Below are 27,897 nucleotides of genomic sequence, written 5' to 3'. Positions count from 1 at the left end.
GATTTAACATTTTCATCCTCTCGGACAACTGTAGGTAATAAGTAGATGAGATTTCCACCATGTCTTTGGGTGTTGGCGCCCCTAATTTTAGGGGTTGGAAATAAGGATTAGGTACGTATTCTCTTAGATTCTAGGGTTTTTTTGTTTGTTTGTTTGTTTTGTTTTTACAAGATACATTACTGTTAAGAACACACGAGGGTTAAAAAAAAAAATCTGCAGCAAAAGGCAATCAACTTCAGTTCCCGAAGCTCAGGCAGTCAGCCACTGGGGTGTACTTTGGTTCCAGGTGATTTCCATTTGTTCCGGGGTCTCTACCGGAGTAGCCCTCGGTGCAGCCCTCTGCCACAAAGAATTATCAGAGTGTCAGCAGTTGAGCAACACTGGGCCAAGGTTGTTAGAGTGGCCTCCCTTTTGCAAAGCATTCCAGCCTTCCCCTTACAATAAGCTTTTTCGAATGTACAAACACCATACAAAAGATAGAAGACGCAACCAGTGCATGCATGCTGAAAACAAGGCTTGGCAAAGGAGCCCACAGCCCCAGGGCTCCTGCACTGGCTCTAGGCAAGAACTCAAGTAAAGAGCTTATAGAGAAGCACCATAGGAAACTGAGGACACCGGATAATGGGGTCGTCTAGGGACCTGGGACTTGGAAGGAGTAGGCTGTTCAGCTCGTGCTCCTCTAAGAGCTCCATTCACAAGAAAAGATTCAGACAACGGATCTGGAAAAAGCGCACGCATACTCCACAAGGGAACGTCTCCGGCGGTGAGCCCGCTGGGTGGAAAGCTCAGCGCAGGGCCCTCGGCGTCTCTTTGCACCACGCGCAGGAGCAGAACCAACCCGGGGCTGGGCGGCCGCGCGCGCAGTTTCCGCCGGGCTTACCCGGAACTTCGGGACGGGAGGGAGCGGAGGGCGCAGCAAGTGCTTCCGGGGGCGCCACGGAGGTCACGAGTCATGTGACAGCGGCTTGACAGGCGGCTCCGGAGAGGCGACTGGACTGCAGGGACACCCCGGCGGGTCGCCCCGGGCTGGAGCGCGCGTGCGTCTGCAGAGGTCGCCCCTTCTCCTGGCGCGGGGACAGGGTGGGCGGGCGGAGGTGTGGGCCGTCCGGGCTGGCCACCCGGCAGGGTGCTGGGGACCCCCCCTCATCCCTTTGATGGAGAGCCAGAACTGTCGCCTGGCCCTGGCGTAGGTGGATCTCGTGATGCTGGGGCTGGGGTGGGTGAATAAGCCCGGGGTGCGGGGAGAGTCACGGACGTTTCCCTTACAGGCGTGGAGACTGATCCTGCGAGAGAAAGGGGTTCATCATGGCGGATGTGAGTTGACACTCCTTTCCGAGAGAAAGGGGATGTGGGAGGTTTGCATGAAGCTACTGACTGGGGGTGGTGACTGGGGCTAGAGATTTGTTCCTTCCTTAGCTCCGACCCTCTCCCGGATCTGTAGTAGGGGACTAATTGAGAGTGACTTGCAGGTGTCCTGAGTTTCTCTCAGGAACGGTTGTAGTGGAGGTACTAAGATGCCTTAGGCTGAGACAACTATATTCTTCCCTCTTGCTAATCTTATGGGGCCGTGCAAGAACCCTGTGTAGTTAACATTTGAAATTCTAAAGGATGGCTAACTGCCTTTCCCGTCTGTGCCGGTTCCGTAGGACAGTGCTCTGAATCTATTCCCACCAAATGCACATGATGTCTCATTAGGGTCAGTGTTGCAATCTAAAAGGATTTCTAACTGGTGCCCTTTGGCAACCTGTGTTCCGGTGTTGTGTGTCTGTTTAAGATGAGAGCAAAAGTAAGTTCGTGGTGATAGCATGGGGGAAAAATGCTCATTCAGGTTTGGAGACAGAGGTGCAAAACAGCACGCATTTAGTGGGGGAGGTCGTAGTTGGTACCTGAAGTGTCAGTGAATGTTTCCAGATGAGTGTGAAACGAGACAAGGTAGACTGCTGTTCCCTTAGCTCTAACCATGTTCCATGTTAAATACTTCACATTGTCATTATCGTTGTCGGGAAACTGAATTTTAGAGCAGTTTATGTAACTGACTTAGGATCATTAAGAACGATTATGGAGACTCTGTATTGACATGGAAAGAGATTTATAGACTACCCCGAAGTAAATACAGCAGCATCAGGCTGTAAATTCTCACGAAACACATGATCTTGGTCTACGGCAAATGTGTATTTGTGTTTCCCAATTGAAAGTACATTATCATATATACCTTACTACAACTTTACAGCATTTTTATGATGTAGGGTCTGTGATTATCCCTATGTACATGTAATGAACCATATAATGTAACTGAGGCCTAGTAAAAAGATTAGAAGATTAGTTAACTTCTTCCAAAGTGTACCAATTAAAGATGAAACACTGGTTACAAAAGGTGACTTCATGTCCTTCAAAGGTGGATATGGACAGGACTGGAAAAGCATACTCTAATACATTTAAAAATTACTCTCTTTCAGGATCTAAAGAGATTCCTATACAAAAAATTACCAAGGTAAGAAATTATTAGTTTGTTTCTGGATAAAATTCGGGGTAACACGTTAATCTTTCAAAGTATTTTGTTTCTCCTTTTTAAATTAGTGTTTTGCATATGTCTTGGTAATTACTTAACACATTTAAATACATGACCAACCCCAAGTATCCTAACTAATGATTTGAGTTTATAGATAGAGAGCATGAAGCTAGAGGTGCTGAATGACCTGTTTATGGTTCAGTAGGAAGCAGATGCTGGAGCCAAAGCTTAGACCTCTTGCCACTTCCAAGTTTGGTTTTTTAAACACACTATCGTAGTTGTGTATTGGATTATTGTTTAAAGTTCTTAAGTAGATTCAAGAAAAAGATTAAAAACTTACCATTATGTTTAATGTTATTATTGGGACCCAATTTCTGGGTCAACATAATCCAGAAGTGCTGGACTCAGACAGCAGTTCATGCCTGGGACATCAAACAGTCTTCTTTTGCCTCCACACTGAGCTGTGCTGTACCCTTTGACAAAGGCCCAGGTGTTGAGGTTAGCAAATTTCTTTCTACATATTTTACTAATCTAGAGATTTTCTCACTTGAACTCATTAAAACTGACCATTAGTTTAATGTAAAAAGATGTCTTTGTTGGCAAGCACCTCTTTTGTCTACATTCACAACTGTTTACAGATAACTGAAAATTTGTGCTTATTCAGGAAGAGATAAGAGGGAAGGAAAGAATGACCTGGGTCTTGTTTTCACATTCCAGAACAAAGCAGTCAGATTGGATCGAACAGCCTTGAGGCAATCTAGCAGAATATTCTATGAAACCCTTTCTCTTAGCTCCCCACTCTAAAGTTTTGAGTGGTCGTATGTGGATATCAGTTTGTTTCTGTAGGCTGGAAAAATTAACATTCAGTCAGACTTGCTTGAATACTGGCTTAGCTTGTACTCTGATTATAGGTCAGTGGACATTAATGACAGTGTGTTCTGGTTTTGATTTATATGTTGTATTTTACGTATTCATGAAGAAAACCCTATTGGTGTGTTAAGTGAAATAATGACTGTCATCGGTTTTATGTTAATGTAATCCTTAAATTAATTTTAATTCACTTCCTCTTAATAAAATGGCAAATTATAGAGACCAGCTGCTGGTTCTTTTTCACACAAAAAGGCAACATGATAGGCAGTTCTAGCTTTGCATGTTAGGTAATGAATGGCAATAGAAGCAATAGAACAGGCTAAAACCTGGCAGGGGAGCAGGCTAGCATGCTGGAGTGTTAGTGATTAAGGGGGGAAATAAGAGTTGCGTTGTAACCTTATAACTTTTCAAAACATTTAAATTGTTCTTATTGTTGATTACAAAAATCTTGGGAAATGCAGACTGTCCTTATTTGCTTTCTATTGCTATAATAAAACACTGACTAAAAGCAACATGAGGAGAACGAGCTTATTTCATCTTACAGATTACAGTTCATCAGGAAAGGTCAGGGCAGAAACTGAAGCAGGAGCCATGGAGGAATGCTGCTTACTGGCTTGCCTCTCCATGGCTTATTCAGCTTGCATCCCCCTGCTTCCAGCCCTACACAGGGTTTCTCTGTGTAGTCTTGGCTGTCATGGACTCTCTTTGTAGACTAGGCTGGCCTCAGACAAACAGAGATCTGTCTGCCTCTGCTTCCCTGAGTGCTGGGATCACAGACATGCACCACCACACCTAGCTCAGCTTTCATTTTTATACAACTCCACACCACCTGCCCTGGGGTGGTGCTACCCACTGTAGGCTCAGACCTCCTGCAGCAATCCTTAATCAGGAAAATGCCCTGCACACTCACCTACAGGCCAGTCGATGGAGGAGGCGTGCTCTCAGTTGAGAATTCCTCTTTTCAGAACACCCTACCCTGTATCAACTTGACAAAAGAAAACTAACTAGCACAAAAACAAATACAGTACCTAATATTTGCTTAGGACACAAAAACATTAAATACATTGTGGAAGTGAGCTGGGCATGGTGGATAAGCATTTGGAAGGCGACAGAAGTTCAAAGCCAGCCTGGGCTACATGAAATTCTGTCTCTAAAGAAAAACAAGGATGGTTAGATGGCTCAGTGGTTAAAGGGCAGTGCTGTAAAGCCTGAGGTGGAGAGTGTGCCATGCGTGGCTGAAGTATAGAGTCAACCCCACACATATGATAAATAAGAATATTTGAAACAGCAGCTAAAAGCAAAGGAAACATTGATTCATCAAGAGTCATTTCAAGGGGCCTCTGTTTTTTTCATGTCTCTGGAGAAGGAACAGGCATCTTTTCTATTCTGTGCTTCACAAATTGATGTGCTTCACCTTTGATGAGCTTTACATATTTCATCTTTTGTGTTTTCCATGCTGTGAAATCCTAGAGGTTTCCTTTGATGTGTTTGTCGTAATGCTTTTATCCAATTGCTCTCCTTATTCATGTCAGTAAATTCACCTCCAGTGAGTACCCATGACTTTCTATCTGAGCTTTAATGGTGACCATAATTAGTTGAAAGTAAATGTTTGTTTTCTTTTTGAACTCTGACAATTTACCTTTAACCAAACAGAAAGCGCCATATGGTAGGGCTCATACAAGACATATGTGCAATTTAAGAATATCATAAAGATACCCTGGGAAAGTATCTCAGGAACAGAGTATTTGCCTCACACTTGGAAGATCCCATGTTTGATCTGCAGCACTTCCAAAGAGGCAAGCATATTAGTCATAGCATATTAGCAGGGAAGGGACTAGTGCCAATTTTCATAAGGACTGAGACTATTCTGATTCATATTTGCAGATCCTCTCTTGAAAGTGGGCTTATTACACATTAGGAACAAAAAACAGGCTGGAGAGCTGGCTCAGAGGTTAAGAGCACTGGTTGATCTTCTAGAGGTCCTGAGTTCAATTCCCAGCAACCACATGGTGGCTCCCAACCATCTATAATGAGATCTTGTGCCCTCTTCTGGCACTCAGGTGTACAGCAGGCAGAATATTGTATCCATAATAAAATAATCTTGAAAAGAAAAGGAACAGAAACAAAGAAGCAGTAGCACTGTGAACACTGATTTGTTGCTAACTGTGTGGGTTTGATGGGTTCATGCAGTTTTGTATGTTTCCTTTTAAATTTTTATTTCTGTGTAGGGGTATTTTGTATGCATGTGTGTCTGTGCACCATGTCACGGCTGGTGTCTGTGGAGGCCAGAAGAGGGTATCCTGGGGACTGGAGTTACAGGTGGTCATAAGCCAACATGTTTGTGCTGGGAATTCAACCTAGGTTCTTTAGAAGAACATCAGCCCTCAACCACTGGGCCATTTCTCCAGCTTCACTAATCTCTGGTTTTTAACTGCTTTATTTCTGTACTTAAGAGAGTCAGGTAGCTCTAGGTAGCAATAAAATGGGCTTTTATTCTCTTAAATATTGTTCTTGGGTTTGTATTTGAAAATCTAGATGGGATACCTGTCCCCCCCCAAAAAAAAAACAACAACAATTCAGGTTTTCCGTATTTTACAATAGCAATATTTTATAATTATATGAAAAGAGTTTGGTTCCTGCCTTTTGTGGGAGCCTTGCAAGGGTGGTGGGTAAACTGCCAAGGTCTGAGTGCCAGCCGCAAGCACTTAGCTACACCATCAGCCCAGGACGATGTCTTCAGTACTAATGTAACAGTTTTTAGAATGAAAAAAGTTGGTAAGCTTTAGATTTTTGCTGATTAATAAAATTTATTTTTTATAACTGTGTCTGTTGATGGTTCAACAATTATTAGTAAAATCTATTCAGACCACTCTTTGTTGTGTGTAGAATTGAAAACAGCTTTTATGTTTGTGACCTAGAATGTAGTTGTTCTGTATTCTTAGGCATGTGCCTCTGTGGATTTGTAATCCATTAAAAGGAACATCCTACTTTATAACAGCCTCTTTTGGTGCATTAGTTACTATTTAAATTAATTACTGTGGAAATTAGAAAAACTTGTGCTGTACAGATTTTTCTAAACACTTTTTTTAACATATTGAGCACCTGTCTTTCAATTTGTTTTTGGGGGGGGTTTGTTTGTTTGTTTGTTTGTTTGAGTAGACCATATACTCACAAAACTCAAGACTCTAACGCTTCCTATGTCATATAGTTCTGCTAGTGGAAGCATGTGGTGTCAGAGGTATTTATGTACTTAGAAACAGACACAGATGTGAGTGCACTTTGTGTGTGCAACATACAAGCACACATAAGGCTTGCTTACACGTTTTATTATGTAGTTTGTTGCTTAAGGTACATTTTTCACAGCTGGAGTTTTTTTTTCATATAACTTTGAGGGACTACAGAGATGGTCCAGTAGTTAAGAACACTTCCTGCTCTTGTAAAAGACATGGGTGGGGTCAGTTCTCAGCACCCTTGTTGGGTGATTCACAACCACTACAACTCCAGTTCCAGGGAATTTGACTTTGACGATCTCTTCTGGCCTAGGAAGGCACCTTCATGATTATGGTACATATACAAGTAGGCACAGCTGTTTTTGTTTGTTTGTTTTCTTTTTAATTAATGAGGCTGGGCAGTGGTAGCACACACTTTTAATCCAAGCAAGTGTAAGTTTGGGTCCTCAGAACGTGAATGAAGTCACGTTCCTATACAGAAATGGAAGGTGGGAACCGGAGAATCCTTGGAAGCTCATGGCCAGCTGTTCTGGCCTGTGAAATGGCAGACAAGAGACCTGAGGCTGTCCTCTGACTTCCGCATGCTCACCATCATGCTCACCCCCCATATATATATATATATGTATATATATATATATATATATATATATATATGCATGCATGCTTGAAAATTACTACCATAAGTCTGAAGTACATGTTTGTAGAATTAAAAATAATTTTTTAATACTGAATTTTGTTTTCTTGTAGCGTTGAAGGGCTCCATGCAATTGTTGTGTCAGATAGAGATGGGGTGCCTGTTATTAAAGGTAAAGCTGAATATTTGATGATTATGGTGCATTTACTTTTGACAACAAAGTTTTATATTTAAATAATTAAAAATATATAAAGCTTATTTCAACAAACTGGAAAGACTGTTGTAGTTGTTTGAGGACGCGTGCACTTTGTTGGGGACTTGGTATGGAACCCATGGTGACCCACATGTAACATCTGGAATTTCTGTGTGCATTTACCAGGGGCTTGGTTGCCCACTGAAGATGCTTAGGGTATAATGCAAGCCATTAACTGGATCTTCAGTGTTGAAAGTGAGTGTGCAAGGCAGGCAGTCAACCCCTCAACCACATCACTAGCTCACGTTGATTGTTTTTAATATTCTGTGGTTATTTTTGCTTCTTTACTAGCAATACATTTCTTAAAACTTTAATGTCATGGTTACTTTAGCTACTCAGAAGTGTTTTAAAAAAATACGTCTGTATTAATTCCTGAGCATTTCATGCATGCATGCAGTGTGTTTTGATCATATTCACTGGCACCTCCAAGCCCACCCAACAAGGTTTTGACTGTTCTCAGCTTTTTATAAAATGTCTGTTTGCTGTAACAGAGCCAGTGTGAACTCAGATCACATACTGCTTGTTTTTCTGGTGTCATCAAGGTGGACATTGCTAGTTTCACTTACCAAAGATTGAACAGCATCTTACGTATTTTGTTTAAAATTTCTTTTCCACATCAGGACAAACATATCAGGCAATTTTATACATTAGGATTAAAACACACCAGACATCACTGCTTTAGTTTTCCATGTTATACATTATGATTATGTGCAGAGAGGACACTATCTGTCCAGAGCTGTGCACTCAGTTGGTGACAAGACATGATAAATTTAGTGTGTCACCCACCACACTGCATGGGCAGCTATGAGCAGATCACCTCCCTTTTCTCACCCCTGTTAAGAGGGCTCAGGTGATTCTCCAGCTGAAACTCCATACTTGGCTGATGCAGTTAGCACTAGTACTGCTCTTGGGGGTTTTATGAGAGCAAAAAACTTTGTAGCTATTTTCATTTTATTTCAGCATAGTCTCAGGTGACCACAGTATTCACTTTATTACACGTAAGTCAGCATTCCTTCCCTTAGTTATTTATGATCACTGAACTTCTGCTTAAGCAATCTTCACCACCCGAATTGATGAGGCCCAGTTGGTGCTAGGGTTTTCAAGACAGTAAATGCATGTTTGTGCCTAGGCTTTTATGGGTTTATGGTTTTTAAAAAGTTGCTGTTAAACTCTTCCCACTGTACTCTATGTAATTTTTATGTAATTGTTCCTTCCCAGTGGCTAACGACAATGCTCCAGAGCATGCCCTGCGGCCTGGCTTCTTATCCACATTTGCTCTCGCAACGGACCAAGGCAGCAAACTTGGTCTTTCCAAAAATAAAAGCATCATCTGCTACTATAATACCTATCAGGTCAGTATATTCAGTGTATAGCTACCAAATGCTTCATTAATCTCACCTGTCATTCTTATATCTTTTGTATAGATTGTTTTTGGTATAAGTCTAAATTTTAATATGAGGGAGATAGAATTTTTTAAAATTTAGCCTTAAAATTACTTAATGTTAAAAGTAACCTTTTAAAAATCTTTTTATACCAGGGAATAATTATTATGGAGAAGTTCTTAAAACTTTAAATAAAAAGAGTTTGTTATCCTATAAAGTGTGCATTAGATCACTGTTAATTCCAGTAGATGGTGCCATTAGCTTGCACAGCTGTGATTTCTCAACACACCTCCTCTGTCATGACAGGCAAACACTTGCCTTGACAGTTCAGTGGTCAGCTGCTTAAACTTGTTGTTCACCATGCACCATTACTATTTAGAGCTTATTTTTCTTTCAGGTGGTTCAGTTCAATCGTTTACCTCTGGTGGTGAGTTTCATAGCCAGCAGTAATGCCAACACAGGTATGTTAGAAGTGTTGCAAATGCAGATTTTAATTCTTCATAGTACCATGCCTATGCAGCCTGATAGACTAGGAATGACAGCCATGCAGTGGGAAAACCTGCATGTGTAGCTCAGCCTCATCATCATTTTCTCTTGAACTGGAGTCCTAGGTCCCATATCTGCATATTTGGGCCTTGTCCCCATTTCACAGGGTCATTTTCATCTGCGCATGAGATGGAGCAAGACATTGATTATTTGCACTAGGAACTAGTATCTCAATGTTGCATTTTGTGTGCTGTTCATTGCTCACTTTAAAGCAGCCCATGAAAAGGAAGGGTTACAGAACATAAACTCAACATTACACATACTGGATGCTAAAAATGGCTTAATTCTATAGATGAGTCAGTTAAATTACAATGTTGAGATTTTGAATCCGAGTACAAAAGTTGAATGTGATTGAGAATTTAGAGATAGTTTCTCAGTTTCTTTTCTGTTGCTGTGTTGAAATACTCTGACAAAAGCAACAGGAGGAGAAACAGTTTATTTTAGCTCAGAGTTTGTAAGATAACTTTCTAACATTCTAATTTTTTAACTTTCTTTTAGGACTTATTGTCAGCCTAGAAAAGGAGCTGGCTCCGTTATTTGAAGAACTGATAAAAGTTGTGGAAGTGTCTTAATCTAATAGTGGTTTTGATGTACACCTTGTCTTCATTGCAACAACACTGTACCAGTCCAGAAATCTTCAGACCACAGTAGTACTTATCTATGAATTCAAAGGGCCGCTTTTCCACCTTACATTAAAGAAGAGCCTATCCCTATAATTTATAGACAGATCAATTGTTATATTTATGTGTATAAAATCTTTTCTTACTTAGTGAGATCTGGAAACACCACAGAAATGGTTCATTCTATTGCAGCTCCCATGGAGTTAGTGCAGGCGACAGATAATGAGTGGTATTCTGTCCAGTGCATCAGGGTCAGGAGGGTATAAATGCCCTTGAGCCAGCAAGCACACCTGCTGTACACTCTCCCACTCCACAAGCCACAGACCCTTATACTGAGAATAATAATGAGGACGTATTTTTCTGAAGATCATATTTTATTTCTTTGCATTGAGTATGAGGAAGATGAAATGGCTTAGTAAAAATAATAACGTAAGTACAATCACTAACTTTCTTCTGTATCTGATCTCAGTGTAGATGAGTGTTACTAATGGATTTGATTCTTCCCTGAGGGTGCTGCTCTTAGTGAGAATGGAAATCACTGCTTTTGATTTGTCTTCTACTCTTTCTGTAACAGTGCTTTAATGATTGTGTTCTTTATACAGTTGAAATGCCATGTTACTGAGTTCTGTTTCCAATATCAGTATGTATATAAAAATGACAAGTATAGCCATTTTTCATATATGAGTATAAATAAAATGGTATTTTTAAAAATACAGAATGAATTTTGTATAGGCCTCTTTTTTCAGACATTGAAAAGTTTAATGGACATAATTCTGTCCTTAAGCCCCATGAATAAGCAGTGAATAATTCTTCTAGGGATTGTATTAGAGATTGTTGTACCTAGTATAAACTGTCAAAAAAACAAAAACAAAAAAATCTTAAACATGAGCCTGACCGAATCACCAGAAAGAGGTTATCTCCGCTTAAATGCCTAAGAGGCTCAGGAGTGGATCAGCCTCTGTCTAGCTCTCCTTGTCAGTCTGTCACTGGGGTGGTTCAGTGCACACCCAGTGCTGTGTGCCAGTCTCCAGCGCTCTCGCACAGCTGTACACATGACTGTCTGCTCAGGGTACAGCCTTTCACATGGAGTAAGTGCAGGTGCCGTCCTTAGATTCCGCATGAGCCAGCTGGTGAGCACCTGCCGCTTTTCCTTCCCCTCATCTCCCAGTACAATATGAAATGCAATGGGAGTAAAAGAAGCGGGCGTATGAAGTGCTATGAGAGAGACAGAAGGCACTGCAGAGCCACAAAGTAGGGCTCCTTAAAGCAGACAACAAAAGAGTAGGAGAGAAAGTTTTATTGTCTTTAGGGAGCTCTAAATTGTTAATGAACTATGATATACACCCATTAAGATTCAGAATTCTCATTGAGTTGCCACTTAATAATGCCTAGAAAATTCTTGCCAGTGATGTGGCACATGAGACAGAAACGTAATAATAGAATAAAATAGCAAATTTAATTGTGTAATTAGCCAGGATAATTGGGAGGCTAAGCAGAAGAATGGACAGTTTGAGGCTAGCATGGACAACCGAATGACTTTCTCAAACAACTGGTTTAAAAGGATGGGGACATAGCTGAGTGACAGAGCACTTGCTCGCTGGTGGCCCTGAGGCCCAGGCCTCAATCCTCAGTACTGCGGAAAAGAATGACCACATCATCTAAAGGTTTCAGGAAAAGAAATGTGTGAGCAGGGATGCGTAGCCTGAGGATTGTGAACTGTTAATGCTGCTGTCGGGCTTCTGTCTCGGGAAATGTATGGATACATTATTAATCATCTGTAAGATTATGCATGTGGGAATTGCTCATATCCTTTTGTAGAGGTAACAGGAAAGAGGAATAACTTAAAATTATACCTCGTTAGTATTATATGTGCATACACATGTAGAGGCAAAGGACAACTTAGAGAGTCAGTCCTCTCCTGCTGTGTAAGGCTGGGGACTGGGCTCCGACTGACCGCATCACACACAATAACAACAAATAGAAGTTTTAAAATGGGTCAGCAAAGCAAAGTGAGATACCTGGGGAGAAAGCCGTGTCTGTTTTCAGGCAGATCGGTAGGGTTTACATGACTGTCTTCTTTATAAGGGTTAGGGTGAGAAACTGGGAAGTAGAACTGTGGAGTAGCCCAGAGATGGAGACCATCTCCACTCACAGCTTTTTTCTCTTGCTCCAAAAACCTTTCAGCTGACTGGAGGAGTCCTGCCCATACGCTGTTAACTAAACATTTGCGGCTCAAAGCCTCTCAGCCTCCATAGACTCTTTCCTTCTTTTGCCTGCCAGACTGCTGTACTTGCCCTACTCAAAATGTGGCCCACAGACCAGCCTGTTCTCCCCACTGACAGAAAATACAGAAATTGATGCTTAACTACTTGCTTCTTCCCAGCAGGGAAAAAAATAATTTATACTAGTTTGATACAGAACTATGTCTGCTGAACCTAATATTTAAAACGGAATTTAGAGCTTCACTTTAATTTGTTATTTGTGTGTATGTATGTGGTAGGGGGTGGGTATGTGGATGTGTGTGGTGGGGGTGGCTACGTGCATGAGTGTGGTAGGGTTGGGATATGTGCATGTGTGTGCACCCATACCTGTAGAGGCCAGAAGAGGCACTGGAACCCCAGGGGCTAGAGTTACAAATGGTTGTGTGTTTTCTGATGTGGGTCCTAGGAACCTATCTCTGGTCCTCTCTCCAGCCCCCTTAAGGCAATTTTAATGGAGTTTTACAGAATCCCTGTCTGTGAGAGATCAGAAATATTTAAAAAGGAAAACTGGCCCTCCAGCATGGCTGGCTAAGGAACTGTACTTGAAGCCATGGCCAGTCAACTTGAAGCCATGGCAAACAGAGTGGAGGCTCAAGCCTGGCCTCCACTGTAGAGTTTCCTTGCTGAGGAAGAGACCGGTGAAGGTCTGAAGTGTGGATGGAGGGGGGAGGATCTATGTTCTCTACTGTAGTCTTCACGTTTGCTGCCTGAGCAGGCCCACATCATGGCGGGGGGGGAGAGCGGGAGGGAGGCCAAGGCACTACTGCATGCCACCAGGGTAGGAATGAGCAGAGAGAAGGAGCACCTCCCAAAGCATTGTGATGCCCAGGGCCTCTGAAGCAGGGCACGGCTCCCCCCAGACTATGCCAGTCTTCCCTCATCCAAGACAGGAGAGTTTACTATTCTAGAGGGAATATGTGGTGCAAGATTTCCTGCAAGGAATCTTGACAGTAATTGCTGGCATTTGGCTGTGCCTTCACAGGGGGAAGAGAATCCAATCCTCATTCTCGATTCTCCCACATCCCCTTTCTCTGATCTGCCATCTGCACATAACACCCTCCCTTCTGCCATTCTGAAGAACTAGCCAAAAGTCCCTCACCAGGCTCTTCCCAGGAGGTAGAAGCGTGGTGTTCTCACTGGACAGCCAAGAGCGAATAAAGCATTTGCCAGGCTTGGTCCTAGGGAAATAAAGGGTAAATGGTAGTTCCTGCTTCACGCCAGCCCCTCTAACAATTGGTCTAATGTCCTGCTCACGCTCCTTCATGCTTTGCAGACCCCTCACAGCACTGACTACTATGCAAGGTCATATATGTATTTATTGCCTTGTTCACAGCCAAATCCCTGGAGGAATGGGAAGATTTCCCAAGCTTCCAGTCTTCCGTGCCTCCTACTCTAACTGAAGTGCCATCACTATGATAGTAAATTGGTTGTGGGAATCTTTCTGGAGTAAGCATTCCCACAGTGATGAGAGTGGAAGAGAGGTGATGTCACCAGTGGAGCATAGCCAGGGCAGCTCCTGAGAGGCTTCCATCATCAGTCCAGTTTGAATTCCCACATTATACTCTAAATCCATAAGGTGGGCAGGCAAGCAGGCAAGTTTTTACAGAAGCTTCCGTGGCAGTCAGCAGTTTGTTAAGGGCAATGACCCATCGTTTCAGCGATTTCTCCAGGTCGTTCTGCTCCGGGTAGCAAATGAAGCCACCCATGCTTGGCAAATAGGCAGGACAAGCAGAGCTTTGAGTAAATCCCTACTGTATCAGTGTCTAACAATTAGTCCTTTCGATCTTATTCTACTTCCAAAGCAATAAAAATGTTATAATAACAAAATGGGACATGTACAACAAAACCATGCACTTTTTATTTAATAAACAAAGGATATATAAATAAACATATTTTACAGAAGGTAGAAAATATTCACTTATGTAAAGAAAGACTTGTTTCTAAGAAAACAAAACCATACATCTCAAGGAGGAGCCATTTGTTATTCCTTATTTTGCAGACTTGACTCAACACATTTTATCTTGACATAGCTTTATTTCATGCAATACAAATATAACAAGTTATATTACTCCTTCCCCCGCTTGCAGCTAGACAAGTATATGGTCATATACTAATCCACACCCCATCTCTAAAAACCCTCTGAAAGAAACAAAAATATAATTTCTGAGTCTTAGTTGTTTAAACAACAAGAAAAGAAATAACAACTTGAGTAATACCAAGATGAGTAAGGTGCATCTCTGAAAGTATTCCAGAGATGAGAGGTCTGACTGATGGATAAGTCAGAACCAGAGCAGACTATTGGGAGGTGACAGAGCTGGGGAAGATGGAGACTGGTTGAGAGTATGTCACTCAGAACACGTTCCTGGGGGCCCTTCCTGGCCTCCTCCCTGGCCTGTTACTTCCTTGCTCTGCCTCCCTGCCTGCTGTGGTGTGAGCAGCTACCCCACACCCTACCCACCCAGCACGATGGGCTGAAACATCTGGAACCACAGAGAAATTTCTATAAATTGTTCACACCAGCAGCTTGGTCACATTGGTGAAAGCGCTTAACCATTGTCCCTTTCCACTGCAAGAACGGAATCCATCAGCTCGGCACCACTCACTGGCTCATCACCCATTTGTTTCCCTTCCTTAAAAAAAAAAGCCCACATCAATAATGGTAGAAGTGAAAATCTGTTCATGACTTCTGAACACAATTATTGCATTGCAGCTCAGTCCTGGTATTCCGGTTTGCAACTGCTGTGTATCAAGGATTTTTAGAAGCTTTGATTTACTCCCCTTTTTAGAAAACAGAAGTTGCCCTTTAAAAAGGTTGGGGTATTCCATGGGGCTAATCTCATACAGCTGATCCTGGGAAGAGAGGCGGAGTGCTTCCTCTATGCAGGAGTCTCGAGCGATCTGAAGAAACATCAGCTTAAGAGAACTTAGTGCTTATAAGTGTATTATAATTGTAATGATAACCATTCAATAAAAGTTATCCACTGCCTACCACCCTTCCTCAAGGTGTATTTTCTTTCTGTTTAAAACATTCTCACCTGTTATTGTACATTTCCTTTCTCCTAACTAAGTCACCCACAAGACATGTAGTTCTTCCAGCTCATTGTTGGAAGGGAAGGATTCACTGGATTTCTAGGCTTTTACAAGATAATTAGTGTGTGTGTGTGTGTGTGTGTGTGTGTGTGTGTGTGTGTGTGTGGTGGGGGCACCCAGGCCGTGACATGTGGAGTTAGTTCTCTCCTTCCACCGCGGCGTGATAACTCAGGTTCTCAAGCGTGGCTCAGCAAATGAGAAGATGGCTTTCTAAGCCCGCTCACCAGCCTGGTTTCTAAGTCTTTTAAGAGAAAAAAATAAATACGTTGAACATTTGTTCATTTTAGTTTTGGAAACTTTTTTTTGTAATGATTTTTTTTTCATTATGTGTAAGAGTGTGCGTATGTGTACTGAGCGCAGGCACCCAAGGCGGCCAGAGGCATTGGCGCCTCTGAAGCCGGAGTCACAGGCATTTGCGACCCACTTGATGTGGGTCCAGACACTGGGTTCAGGTTCTCTGCAAGAGCAGATGCACTTTTCATGGCTGAACTACCTCTTGAGCCCCTTTTGAGGGCTTTGTCTAGAAACAAAACAAAAGCAGCCCTTCTTTGAAAGTCCTTGCTGTTTATTATCTTAATTTGCTTTCTAAAAGAGCAGCCTGAGCCCCCTACTGCACTGCTGTTTGCTTGCTGTTTAGAAGCAGGGCCTGAAGTTTTCAGTTGTGCTGATCATGACTTGGGGCAGGGCTCTGGGCAACTGAAGTCAACAAGCCTAAGCCACTGGGGCAGCAATCAAACTCTTGCTCTGTGTGCTGAGACTGGCTCCACCTGGAAGCGGAAGTCAGGCAGTTTCCGTCAGCAGGGTGCTGCTTCAATGTTCTCAGATGGCCAGGTCCTGCCAGCTGTTTTCCGTGACTCAGTAAAAGGCATACAGCTCCCAACCACAATCTATTTTGATTTGTTTTTAGAGGAAGTCCTTCTGTGAGCTTTTGCTCTGAAGCCTACCACAGATGAGAGCACCTGGAACCTTCCGCCTTGCCCCTCAGCCAAGGCGCTTCTAAGTTCTATTTGAAGATGAACGACCGGGTTCGGATGGTGTCTTCGCCTTGATCCAGCTGTTTCCTTATTTTTGACTGTAATAAAACATAGATACAGCTATTACTGAGTCACTTTAAGATACTCTAAAATGGTAAGGAAGACATGTTAAGCAGCAAAGCAAGCATGCAGTTATAAATTTCCATACCTTTACCAACCATGTTTTAATGTTTTGTTTTGTTTTTTAATTTTTCCTTGAGACATTGTTGAGGGGCTGTTACAATGTGTGCAATTTGGGAATCCATCTAATACTCCTGGGAAAGCATGACACAACACTGCCCAGTAAAAAGGAAGACGCGGGCCTGAAGCTGTGGACTTAGATGCCAATAATATACTGTTAAGTGGTGGGAGCAGGTGAAAAACAAACAGAGAAGGGCTGTGTTTTGTTCTTAAAGAGCCATTTGTCTAGGGAGGAATCTGAAAGTGTACCTTTGAGCTACTTTTTTAATTTATTTTTTTTTCTTATAATAATTAATGCGCCATTTGGATAATGACAAAACACATGAAGTAGGAACAGAGTCCTTTCAGCCCAGGTTTGCCTTGGCCAAGCTTTTCCCCACTGAGAATCAGCCCCGGAGCAATCTTAGAATGAGCACTGTACTGACATCGATTTCAAATTGGGTGGGTGGGACAGGCTCAGATGCTCAGCAATGTTCACAGACCCTGCTTTTTCTGGCAGAGTCAGAAAAAGCACCCCACGACTGAGCAACAAGCCTGGCCTTAGAGTATTCATTTTCAGGCAATGCCTACAGATTCAATGAGAGAGAGAGAAAGAATGAGAGAGAGAGATTAGGGAAAAGATGTCTTGCCAAGGTTTTCAAGACAGTATGCTACGGTTTGATCTATACGTAAAGGCTTGGTTCCAAAGGTTGTTATGTTGATGTGATGGGGCCTTTGAAAGACAGAACTTGCTAGTAAGTTCTTAGGTCACCTGTGCATTGCCCTTGTTCTGGGGAGAGTTCTAGAAGTGACCTACCCCCTCTCCAGTTCATCTCTGGCTTCCTGTTTGGAAGTGTGACGTTTCCACCATCGCCTGTCCCTGTGTTTAAGTTCCACCAAGAGGTCTTCACAAGCTGAGCTGCTGTGAGGGCTATACCCTTGAACCTCCAAACCTGCGAATCTCCTTTCCTTCATAAGTAGTTTGCCTCATGCATCTCATGAGAAAAACAACAACCAGGCTAATATATTACTCTTACAGGAAATCTCAGAAAGCTTTTTCTTGGCTACCAGCTCTCTATTATATGCATGGGGGGAATGAGAGGTAATTCTTGTAACTGTCCTCCCCTTGGGAGGTACATGGCAGGAAGACAAAACACCTTTGGTGCTTGACCCACACAAAGTGCAGCCTACCCCGGGAACCACAATCCTCCCCGAGCTCCCTTCTTGACGATTCAAAATGCTTTCCAAGTTGAAGTGTATGTCAACATCCTTCTCTGACACCTTCCAGTCCCAACGTCCTCTTCCAGACAAAATGAGAGTAACCAACACACCTTGCACGAAGACTGCCAGCAGCTGGTCCTAAGGACAGGCTGAGAGGCGGGCTGCATCCCACTCTGCCTTCTCACAACCCCCTCTCTCTTTGTGTACCCATTAAGGATGCACAGATTATTCCGCAAAGCTGCAGACAGACTTCCCTTTATTCTAGGGCCCTGCTCTGACAACTGGAACTTGCTTGTCGATATCAACACGTTAATTACCAAGACTAGAAATCTGGGGACTTTCGTAACTCACCAACTTCCATCGCAGTATTTTGATCCATTCGTCAGCTTCAACGCCTGTCTTTGCACAGAGATAAAACGTCCTGAATGGAAACACTAAGCTGATGAAAGGAAAGAGTGTGAGATGGTCAGTATCAATAGGTGTGTCTACCCTGGTTGAATAGTATGAGTGCCTTTCAGGGGAAGAAGACTTGAGGAAGGCCCCCACAGTTATCACGGGAACTTTGAAGAACTGGGGCCTACAGAGCAAATGCAGGAACACCTAGGAAGTTTTAAGCTTGTATTATTATAGGCGAGATTTGTATTCTCCCCAGGACACATCAAAGAAGAAGCGTATGACCAGGGCACGCCCGCATCCTTTTGTTGTGAGCGTCTTCTGTGGAATGTAAGTTTACTCAGCTGACCTCCCCAGTGGTCCAGAGCCTGACTGTGGGTCAAAGGGTAAGCCTGGCAGATAAGAGGGTTTGCCGAAAGAACTCAAGTATTGGCTGCTTTAAGGAGGGTCACCCTTCCTCCTGAAGATGTTTCAAAACATAGAATAGGAAAAGGGGACCAAAAAAAAAAGCCTCAGTTTGTTATTTCATGCATTCTTTACCGTAAATTAATCTTTGCTATAAAGAAAACGAGCCTTTCTTTCAACACAACACAAAAGATTTGGAAGGTGTACGGTAACTCTTCATTTTGCTGCCTCCATTTAACCAAAATCATTTGAGTGATAAACTCAGCCCTAATATATCCTGGTTATTCTTTCTATTCTTATAATTAAGACACAAGTACTTTTTTTTTCTATATTTTTCCCCATGTATCCTAGATGGGCCTTGAACTTGCTACATAGCAGAGGATGACCTTGATCTCCTGATCAAGGTCCTGATCTGTCTTGAGCTGAAATTCAGAAGTGTTTCTATCACCTTTATGGCGAAGTAGCACATGTTGTAGAAGTCAGGCCTGTGGGTGGGAGGTTTAGCAGACAGGGTTAGGGAGGGAAGAATGCTGACCTTGTGCTGAGTATAAACTGGTTTCGGGACTTGTCATTGATACTCCCTTCGGGGGACATCATGATTTGCTCTAGAAACTCACACAAATTTCCCTCTCTTCCTGCAAACAGAAGCCCAGGCAACACGTTTCAGTTAGTTTAAGCCAGTTACGTTCTGGTTGTTTACATTGCGGCTAGTGTGTAGAGCAGAAACTTTACAGGGCAAGGTTTCCAGGGAAACCTTGGAAAACGTTGGCTTTCCTGATACAAGGGGACAGGTGTAGCTCATACATCTTTCTTCTTGTCTGTGAAGACACGTCGGGAGCCGTGACTCAGCGGCCTGCTTTGATATTTAAATCTCGGCGGAGAGATGGATTTTAGCAGGTCTTTACTAATGGCAGAGGAGAACTTGCAAGTCCATCTCCTTTTGTTTGTGACAACAGGTGGGATAGCTTGTGAGGGTTACACCTCTTCCTCAGGCTCCTTGTGCAAATTAACCTATTGTTCTGAGATGTTTTACTGGCTAAAGTAACTCCTCAAAAAAAATAAAGTGGTCAGAAGGCTGGAGGCAGAGGATGAGGCAGCACTGGAGACTGGCTGCTGGCACTGCTTGCTGCAGCAGTCTGCCTTTTGCAAAAGCTGTCGAGTCTGGACCTTTAAAAAGTTTCCTGTGTGCTGTGTGTTTATTTTATTAATATTAATCCTCACACCCGACTCAAGAACCGTTCGACTCTGCCCGGCTGGCCCCGGCAAAGACACAAGGGCTGAAGGTAGCCACTTGGATCTGAAGAAGCCTGCTGGAGAAGAGTCAAAAGAATGGTGGAGGCCATGCATGGGACCTTGTCACAGTCCACCTGCCTCTCAAGATGTTACTTAAGAAAAGCAAATCTCTGTTAGATCATATGGTAGGTATTCAAAAGATGTCTGTTGTTGGTTGATGCTGTAAATTGTTCACTCTCTTAGGAGTAATAATGAAATTACTCTTCTGTATATATTATCTTTATTCTCAGGAGGTACACAATTCTGTATCTTTGCAACTTTTTTCAATTGGCTTAAAAAAAGAAGTGATGAGGAAAAGTGGTAATAGAGCCAGGTGTGGTGGCACATGCCTTTAAATCCCAGCACTCAGGAGGCAGAGGCAGGCTGATTTCTGTGATTTCAAGGCCAGCCTGGACCACAAAGCTTCCAGAACAGCCACAGTGGCTATCCAGAGAAATCCTGTTTCAAAAACAGAAAAGAAACTGAGCTGCCATGGGCTATATCTGTGCAGGGGTTCTAGGTTATCTCCATGTATGGTCCTTGGCTGGAGTATCAGTCTCAGAAAAGACCCCTGGACCCAGATTTTTTGGTTCTGTTGCTCTCCTTGTATAACTCCTGTCCCCTCCGGGTCTTTCTATCTCCCCCTTCTTCCATAAGATTTCCTGCACTCTGCCCAATGTTTGGCTATGAGTCTCAGCATCTGCTTTGATACCCTGCCAGGTAGAGTCTTTCAGAGGTGGTGGCTCTGTGGTGGCTGCTGTCTTGTTTCCTGTTTTCTCTCTCTTCTGATGTCTGTCTCATTTGCCTTTCTGGATGAGACTTGATCATCTTACCCAGGGTCCTCTCCTTCTTGCTTAGCTTCTTTAGGGGTATAGATTTTAGTATGTTTATCCTAGTAAGGGGAACAGGGACTGTCTCTGACATTAACTCAATGGCTGGTTCTTTGATTACCACCCCCTGAGGGGGAAGCAGCCTTATCAGTCCACAAAGGACGACAATGCAGCCATCCGGATGAGACCTTATAAGCTAGGGTCAGATGGAAAGGGAGGAGGACCTCCCCTATCAGTGGACTTGGGGAGGGTCATGGTAAGAAAAGATAGAGGGAGGTGGGATTGGGAGGGGATGAGGAAGGGGTCTACAGCTGGGATACAAAGTGAATAAGTTGTAATAAATAAATTTTTAAAAAGAAAAAAATGGAAAAGGAAAAAGGAAGAAAGAAAAGTGGTGAGAAAGAAAATCTGGCAAGTTCTTAATGTGCCAAGCCTAGAGGGAAAAGAGCTTACATCTTCCAGCTTGGGTATGTTTGAAAAACTTCCAAACAAAAGCTGGCAGAGAGGAAGAAGTGCCTTATTTTATCAAGTCTCAGAAATGTTTCATAATATACTGATCATATCAGGACAAAACATTTCCGTCTGCAAGCCAGACAGGACCCTAGCAATACAGACCACCTATCACAGGAGCCAGCAAAATGATAAATAAAACAGAGAGGAAAATCTCAAAGCAGTGAAGTTGTCTTAAGATGTGAATGTCTGAACGTGTCTTTTGCTGTGCAGTGCACAGCCTGAACCTAGCCAACCTGCCTTTGGCTGAGGCCACTTTAGCTGAGGCATTGTGGCCTCTGCAGCTGCAAGCACCTAAGAGGCAGCACCCACAGGAGGCTAAGTCCATGTCTCTCTGATCCAGACACGTACACATGAAGATAGATAGCTTTTTATTCCTCCGCTTAAAAGACTTTTAGAAACATTTTCTTTATGAAAATATCTTACCAGAAACAGTTTACTCTTTCCTGTGAATAATCAAACTGAACAGCTGAGCACTCTGTTAGGTCTAGGATCCGAATTGGTTCTGGTGACTGAAAAAAAAAAAAAAAGCAAACATGACGTAAAAAATAAACACATACAGGTGTCCATCACTCTTCCCTTAACAAGGTTTCTGCGGCATGCAACTGTCCATTTCGTTTCATTGGGGTAGTGGACAATGGGAAAGCCTGCCAGGGGAGGCACACACTGGGGCTTGGGGACCAGCGTTTCACAGACCAAACAGACCAAGCATCGGGAAGAGCTGCTGGTCTGTGTGGATGGCTCACTGGTTAAGAGGGTCACCTGCTCTTGACCTGTTCTTTCAGAGGCTCTGTGTTCAATTCCTAGCACCCACACCTGGCAACTCAAAACTGCCTGTAACTCCAGCACCAAAGGGTTCAATGCCCCTGGCCTGAGACCAATACTCACAAGCACATACTCACACGCAGACAATATTATTCACGCACACACTTTAAAATAAAATAAATCTTTTTTTAAAAGGTGTTGCTTTTGTTAATTTATATCAGATGGAGAGATTTTAGCACATGAAAAGGAGTCATATTTTCTCCCATCTTTCAAGAACTTTATTGCAGAACTCTTGTATGCAAAAAAAAAAAAAAGGGAAATCATTTTAAGTTGGCATGATAAAATGGACCTCAGAAATGGCTATGCTTTTAATAAAAGGGAAAATTGCTTAATAGGGACAGCTAGTAAAGACTGGCTGGCATGGGGGGAAATTCCACTGTCCCAAACAGAGGGAGCCATATGCTACTCAGACCCAAAAGCAGCTCCTGGAGGGAGCGCTCATTTTAACAGCGTCAGAATAGATCAGGAGTCAAGAGGCCAGATCTTGGGCTGGTAAGATGGCTCGGTGGGTAAAGATACTTGCGTTCTAATCAAGCCTGATGACCAGAGTTTGGTTCCCACGAGCTCCTACCTATGGAAAGGGGAGAGTTCCCACAGGTTGTCCTCTGACCTCCAAATTCTGCAGCCAGTGTGCCCGGCTCCCCTTCTACATAAATACAAGTCGAAAGAGCTCGGTCTCTAGACTCTAGTTTCTCACAGAACTGACATAGAAGTGGGGTGGGAGTGGCGAGTTGGAGAGGTTGAGGTCTGGATGGCGGGAGGGGAAGGGGGGATGGGGGGGGGGGAAGGGGGGATGGGGGGGGGGACGACGACATGATGGAGAGGTTGAGGTTGGGGGAAGGGGAGTGCTGGTATCTTTCTTCTTTCTCACCATCTGGTCTTTGAAATACTTCAGTTCATTCCTTTGCAAAGTGAACCATCTTGTTTTCCAGGTCTGAAGGGGAAAAATTAAGTTTGAATACAAGAATGTAGTATCTGAACTTGATAGTTTATTTTCATTTTAAAAGTATATAAAAGATTGGATAAAATAGGCCTAAAATATTTTGGGGTATTGTTTTTGAGAAGAGTTTCAAAATGGCTATAAAAAGTAAGATGATTCTGTGTTCTTAGAACACAATAGAAATACCACTAAGTTTATTTAAATGAATAGATGCAGCTGTTGTTAATATTCAAGGGGATTTATAACAAACCACTTAAGTTTCCATTTTAACTCTAATAAAAATAGGTATCAGTTTTGAGAACCTGCTATGAACTATATCCCCACACCAAAAATCTACGTAGATTTCATGTGTACTCTTGAAACTTTATTTATATAGTGTATATTTAGTAAAATGTATCCAAATGCATATAAAATAATGCCATCTATTATTATTGTTGTTAGTAGTAATTATTTCACAAATAAGCCAATTGGGATTTAGGAACCTTTAACCACGTGACATTCTGAATCCTACCTGACAGAGTTCACAGACTCAGGGCAAACACTGTTGCTGTTGGCTATTACGGGCCTTCGTCCTAATAAAGCCCTGATAGGGTCTCAGGTGGCAACGCTCCCACTTAAAAGAGATGATAGACGATTCTGGAATAAATATTCAGGCATGGCAGTGCTTGCCTGTAATCCTAACACTGCTGAGGAATAAGACTGTCTGAGGTCAGCCTACGCTGTGAGTGAGACCCTACCTGAACACGAAACCAACAAATCGACAAATAGACCACACACACGAATGTCTCCCCGCCTCGGGGAGCATCATCCAGGCTGGCAAGAGCATGAATAACTGCGTGATTAGATTAGGTTCAAGCAGCCTAGCTCACAGCAGAGAAGGTAAAGGACTCTGACTCCTAAAATAGACAAGAGCTGGCACCGTGTATGTTGGTGGCTGTGACGCATGGAAATTAAACAGAACTTTAAAGGTACAGTTGCTGGCAGGGAGCAGTCAGGTGCCCTGACTTGTAAAGGTCTAAACTATGTTTACTTTGGCAATTTTATAATGTCATTTTTTTTTTAACACCAGTGATATGTTTGGCCTACCTTTCAGCAAACATTTTATAAAAGCTTGACTTGTTTGTTAAAACAAAACGGAGCAGAAATTCTCAAGAGTTAACTGACCCTTTGTTTCTGTACCCTTCCACGCATGCGGCACGGGGCTTCCGGTTTAGTATGAACTGCAGGGAGCTCTTACGTGGGGCTTTGCCAGAGAACGGTCAAGTCATTTTTTAAGTTAAATATAAATGGTTCAAAGTGTTTACAATTTTCCTTAAAAACAAACAAACAAACAAACAAAACCACTCTCCCTTACCTTTACCAGGCCGCCCTGCTTGGTGAGATAGCCTTCTTTGGTGCCCAGCTGCAAAAGAAAATACTCGGAATGAAGGCCAGAATTGTCACATGTTTGGCCGTGTGCTCCTGTCTTGCTCTATCTTGCAGTGCTAGGGATGAACACTTAGTCTAGGCACTTTACCCCAACCTACAGGCTCGCCCTTCTGTCCTGTTCTAGGTGGACCATGTTCACCACTGATCTTTAACGGTCCTCATTCTTTCTTCACTTGGCTCTTGAAACTCTTCCAGGTGCCGTGGGAGACCCTTTGCAGACTGGATCGTCTGAGGTATTCCATATCAACAGGCATTGATGGGAAGGCTCTTTGGCAATTTGAAAACAATTAACCACCTCTGGTGTGAGGTAGGGTGCTTCTTGCATTGCTGTAGGAGTCCTAGTATATAACAATCATGTGTAATGGATGGTCGACCCCACTTTTGGCCTTCAGCCTCCGTATCCATAAGTTCTGCATCCTGGATTCACTAGCCATGGATTGAAATATTTGATAACATTGAGTCTGTACTGAATGTGTATAGATCCTTTTTCTTGTCATCCCCCCAAACAAAAAATTCTATTCACCATTTAACACAAATATTTATACTGCATTGGGTATGATAAGTAATCTAATATGAAGTACAAGTGAGAATGTGGATAGTTTGTGCAAATACTGTGCCATTTCATAGAAGGGTCTTGGACAGCTAAGGTCATTCATGTGGGGTCTTGGAAATACTGACCGATCCTGAGGGATTACTACATTTGGAACAGTATATTAAGAAAACTAAAAGGATTTCCTTATTTTAGGGCTTTGGTTTTTTAAAACGTTTAAGAGGAAACTGTGAAGCAGAAATGCAATATTTATTTTATTACACAGTCTTTCTTCTACGTGATGCTCTCCACTCCAAAGTCATCTCATGAGACTCACATCCCATGGAGAAGTTATTAAGAAGAGTAAATGCATTTATACTTCATCTGTTCAAAATGGGGTTTGAAATACAGATGAATTATTTCTTTTAATTTATGTTTCATTAGTTTAAAGGTAACAGCAGTACTTAGCACCTATGAATCATGGGAATGGTGCAAAAATTTACATAGGCCAGGGGCCCTAAGATCAAGACCCTCATAATTCTGTAATCTTCTGTACAAACTGAATTGCTGGGAGGTTATTTTGTTCTGATGTGATCTCATACAATATCTTTTGTTATAGAGAAGATAACAAATAAGAACTGGGAAATTATTTCATTGACGTCACAGTTCTTTTTATGGGAGTTTCCAGAGTGTTCCTCCCGGGGGTGAATTCTTCCTACTAAATAGAAAGAGGAACTACCAAGGTTCCAAGGACAGAGTCGAGCAACAGCTCAGAGCCACTTCTGGAATTCTGAGGACAGAAAAGTAAAAATCAATGTCCTAAGTGTGCATGTCAGGAATGCTAGTCAACACCGCTTGGTCTGACATCACATAATCATTGTGGTTTATTTGATATTAAAGGAATTGAACTGAAGGGCTGAAGAGATGGCTCCATGGTTAAAAGCACTTGTTGCTCTTCCAGAGGACCTGGGTTCGGTTCTCAGTACCACATGGGCATTCACAACCACCTGTAACTCTAGATCAAGGGGATCCAGTGTCCTCTTTTTGGCCTCTGAGGGCACCAGGCATAAATACTTGTAGACACACATGCAGGCAAAATGTGCACAGCATATATTAAGAAAATTAAAATTGAAAAAAGAAATTAAAATGAGTTAAATATTGAGAACTTTTTAAAATTATCATTTTGGGTTGCTACAGATAAATGTCTATAGAGATCAAATAATCAAGGGTGAATTTTTTGTAAAAGATCCTAACAGAATTAGCCTCTGAACTCAAGCTAAGGAATAATGTTATGACTCACTATTACCTCTTATACCCTATTTTCTTTGGTTTTGATAAGTGAAATGCTGAAGACGGATGATCTGAGAATATAATTTGATCCAGAGTCCTCCAGATAGAAGAACTGAAATAACTGCACGGCAGACTTATCCTTAAACCTGATATGATCTATAGCAGGGAAGATGTTTGGAACACTCCCAGGCTAGGGACAACCTAAATGTTCAACAAAAACGCCATGCTCACTGTTTGCCATACCTATACAAAGTCCTTAGGTGGAATGAGTGTGTGGACATTCATGCACCTTGTCACAGGGTGGTAGAGCCCAAGCAGAGAACAGGGAAAAGCCATGTAGGTGGTGACACTAGTTATGGGGGCAGCAGCTTGGTGGGGGTGGTTAAAGCTGGGTGGGGTGAGGGCTTCCTCCTGTTTGGGTGGAGATGGTGAAGAGTGTAGTTTCACAGAGAAATTGGTAAAGTAGGCGTCTGCAGTGAGAGTAGGGTGGCAGCCTGGAACAGATCAGTGAGTGAAGTCCATTGGGGGATGGGCATCAGAGCAGCAGGTGGACATTGCTTACACTCATTGATCACCAAATTCCGGGAAATGGGCCCATAGTCCTCCCTGTGGGAGAAGCTGTCACAAGCATGGAGAGAGAAAAACCTAGAATGAGCCTTGAGGTTCTGGTGAGGATTTCAGTCATTGCTGTGCATTCATAGAGGGAAGAATTGATAGATGGACAGATGGACCGATGGACACATGCACCCCCATATCTTTTCCTTATCCCCAAGTAGGTAGGAGAGTGACAGTTCAATCAAAACAGGTTTATGTGCCCCGGATATCAAGTTGTAAAGTACTGCTTTCTAGACAAGAACAAGGCATTTCTTCTGGAAAAATAGTGGTTTTAGATATGAGCACAAGAAAAGTATGTGCTAAGTCTGGAGCGCCTTGCTATACCAGAAAGCGAAGCTACCAAAGTGTTAGGAGTCCATGGACACAGAAGCCACCCTGAAAGGATTCTTACCCACCAAATCCCAGACAATTGTGAAAAATCAAAATAAAGTGTGTTAGAGTCTTAACCCATTGATACGCAAAACACTGGAAAATGTGGGAAATAAAGGCCTCTTCCTTACAGCAAGCTGGCGGCCAATAAACATAAAAGAAGGCTCACTGCTCAAAATAGCCAGAGCAGTGGTTAAGACAGCCAGTAAACGCCAATTGATGAGCAAAATTTTAGTAGGGAACAGAGTATGCATATTCATACATTCTCTGGTTGCTTTCTGGAAATTTTTCATTAATAACAGAAAAGAAAAAAAATGATTCTAGAGTGAAGAAAGCTGGAGATACCTCTCACAGGATCAAACCCTTTCTTTTAGGGATGCTGCAAACCTGGTGGATTGGAGGAGGCAGTGAGGGGCATGAGAGTCCATCGTGGTGTTTCTGTACACCCACACACTCCAGCCTAATCATGACTCAATGAGAGATAAGCAAACACGAGGAATAGTTTAGGACAGGGTCGGCCTCCGATTTGTATAAATGAAAGAGAGGGAAGCTCAAGGAAAAACAAGTTTAGACAGGAATGATGCTCAACTGACAGGACACATAAAACTGAGGGCAGGATCTTTGTGTCCTCCAGGACTGCATGGCGGAAACAGCTCACTGCGATGGGCTGATACAAGAGTGG

The 27,897-nt window shown here is 42.7% G+C and overlaps 2 protein-coding genes across 3 annotated transcripts in view; one reads left to right on the top strand and one right to left on the bottom strand.

Moving 5' to 3' along the window:
- Nucleotides 1–925: 925 nt before the first annotated feature.
- Lamtor3 (late endosomal/lysosomal adaptor, MAPK and MTOR activator 3) lies at nucleotides 926–10,762 on the top strand. 2 transcript variants are annotated; one of them, XM_021658834.2, is made up of 7 exons: nucleotides 926–1,051; nucleotides 1,269–1,314; nucleotides 2,457–2,491; nucleotides 7,357–7,415; nucleotides 8,715–8,848; nucleotides 9,276–9,339; nucleotides 9,923–10,762. In XM_021658834.2, the coding sequence occupies exons 2-7, from the start codon at nucleotides 1,306–1,308 to the stop codon at nucleotides 9,994–9,996; spliced, it is 375 nt and encodes a 124-aa protein (XP_021514509.1). In that variant the 5' UTR covers nucleotides 926–1,051; nucleotides 1,269–1,305; the 3' UTR covers nucleotides 9,997–10,762. The 2 variants fall into 2 exon arrangements, with proteins under 2 accessions (XP_021514509.1, XP_021514510.1); XM_021658835.2 differs by having other exon boundaries at nucleotides 936–1,037.
- A 3,379-nt stretch (nucleotides 10,763–14,141) lies between these two features.
- Nucleotides 14,142–27,897, bottom strand: part of Dapp1 (dual adaptor of phosphotyrosine and 3-phosphoinositides 1) — a 48,951-nt gene continuing 35,195 nt past the window's right edge. Inside the window, exons 5-9 of the mRNA XM_021658831.2 lie at nucleotides 24,339–24,386; nucleotides 22,916–22,978; nucleotides 21,646–21,731; nucleotides 18,161–18,248; nucleotides 14,142–16,467 (exon numbers count right to left, since the gene is read on the bottom strand). Coding sequence (XP_021514506.1) covers nucleotides 16,399–16,467; nucleotides 18,161–18,248; nucleotides 21,646–21,731; nucleotides 22,916–22,978; nucleotides 24,339–24,386 — 354 coding nt within the window. The 3' untranslated portion in view covers nucleotides 14,142–16,398. The remainder of the gene's footprint in view (nucleotides 16,468–18,160; nucleotides 18,249–21,645; nucleotides 21,732–22,915; nucleotides 22,979–24,338; nucleotides 24,387–27,897) is intronic.

This window comes from Meriones unguiculatus, chromosome 10 (assembly GCF_030254825.1).
Source record: "Meriones unguiculatus strain TT.TT164.6M chromosome 10, Bangor_MerUng_6.1, whole genome shotgun sequence".
In the NCBI taxonomy this organism is placed as follows: domain Eukaryota; kingdom Metazoa; phylum Chordata; class Mammalia; order Rodentia; family Muridae; genus Meriones; species Meriones unguiculatus.
Note: the sequence above shows the minus strand (reverse complement) of the source record. Positions and strands in the feature narration are given on the sequence as shown.

Bases quoted from the DNA above. Each gene is read 5' to 3' on its own strand.
- Lamtor3 (XM_021658834.2), top strand. The intron at 7,416-8,714 runs GTAAAGCTGAAT...GTTCCTTCCCAG, and splicing joins TGGGGTGCCTGTTATTAAAG to TGGCTAACGACAATGCTCCA. The intron at 9,340-9,922 runs GTATGTTAGAAG...ACTTTCTTTTAG, and splicing joins CAGCAGTAATGCCAACACAG to GACTTATTGTCAGCCTAGAA.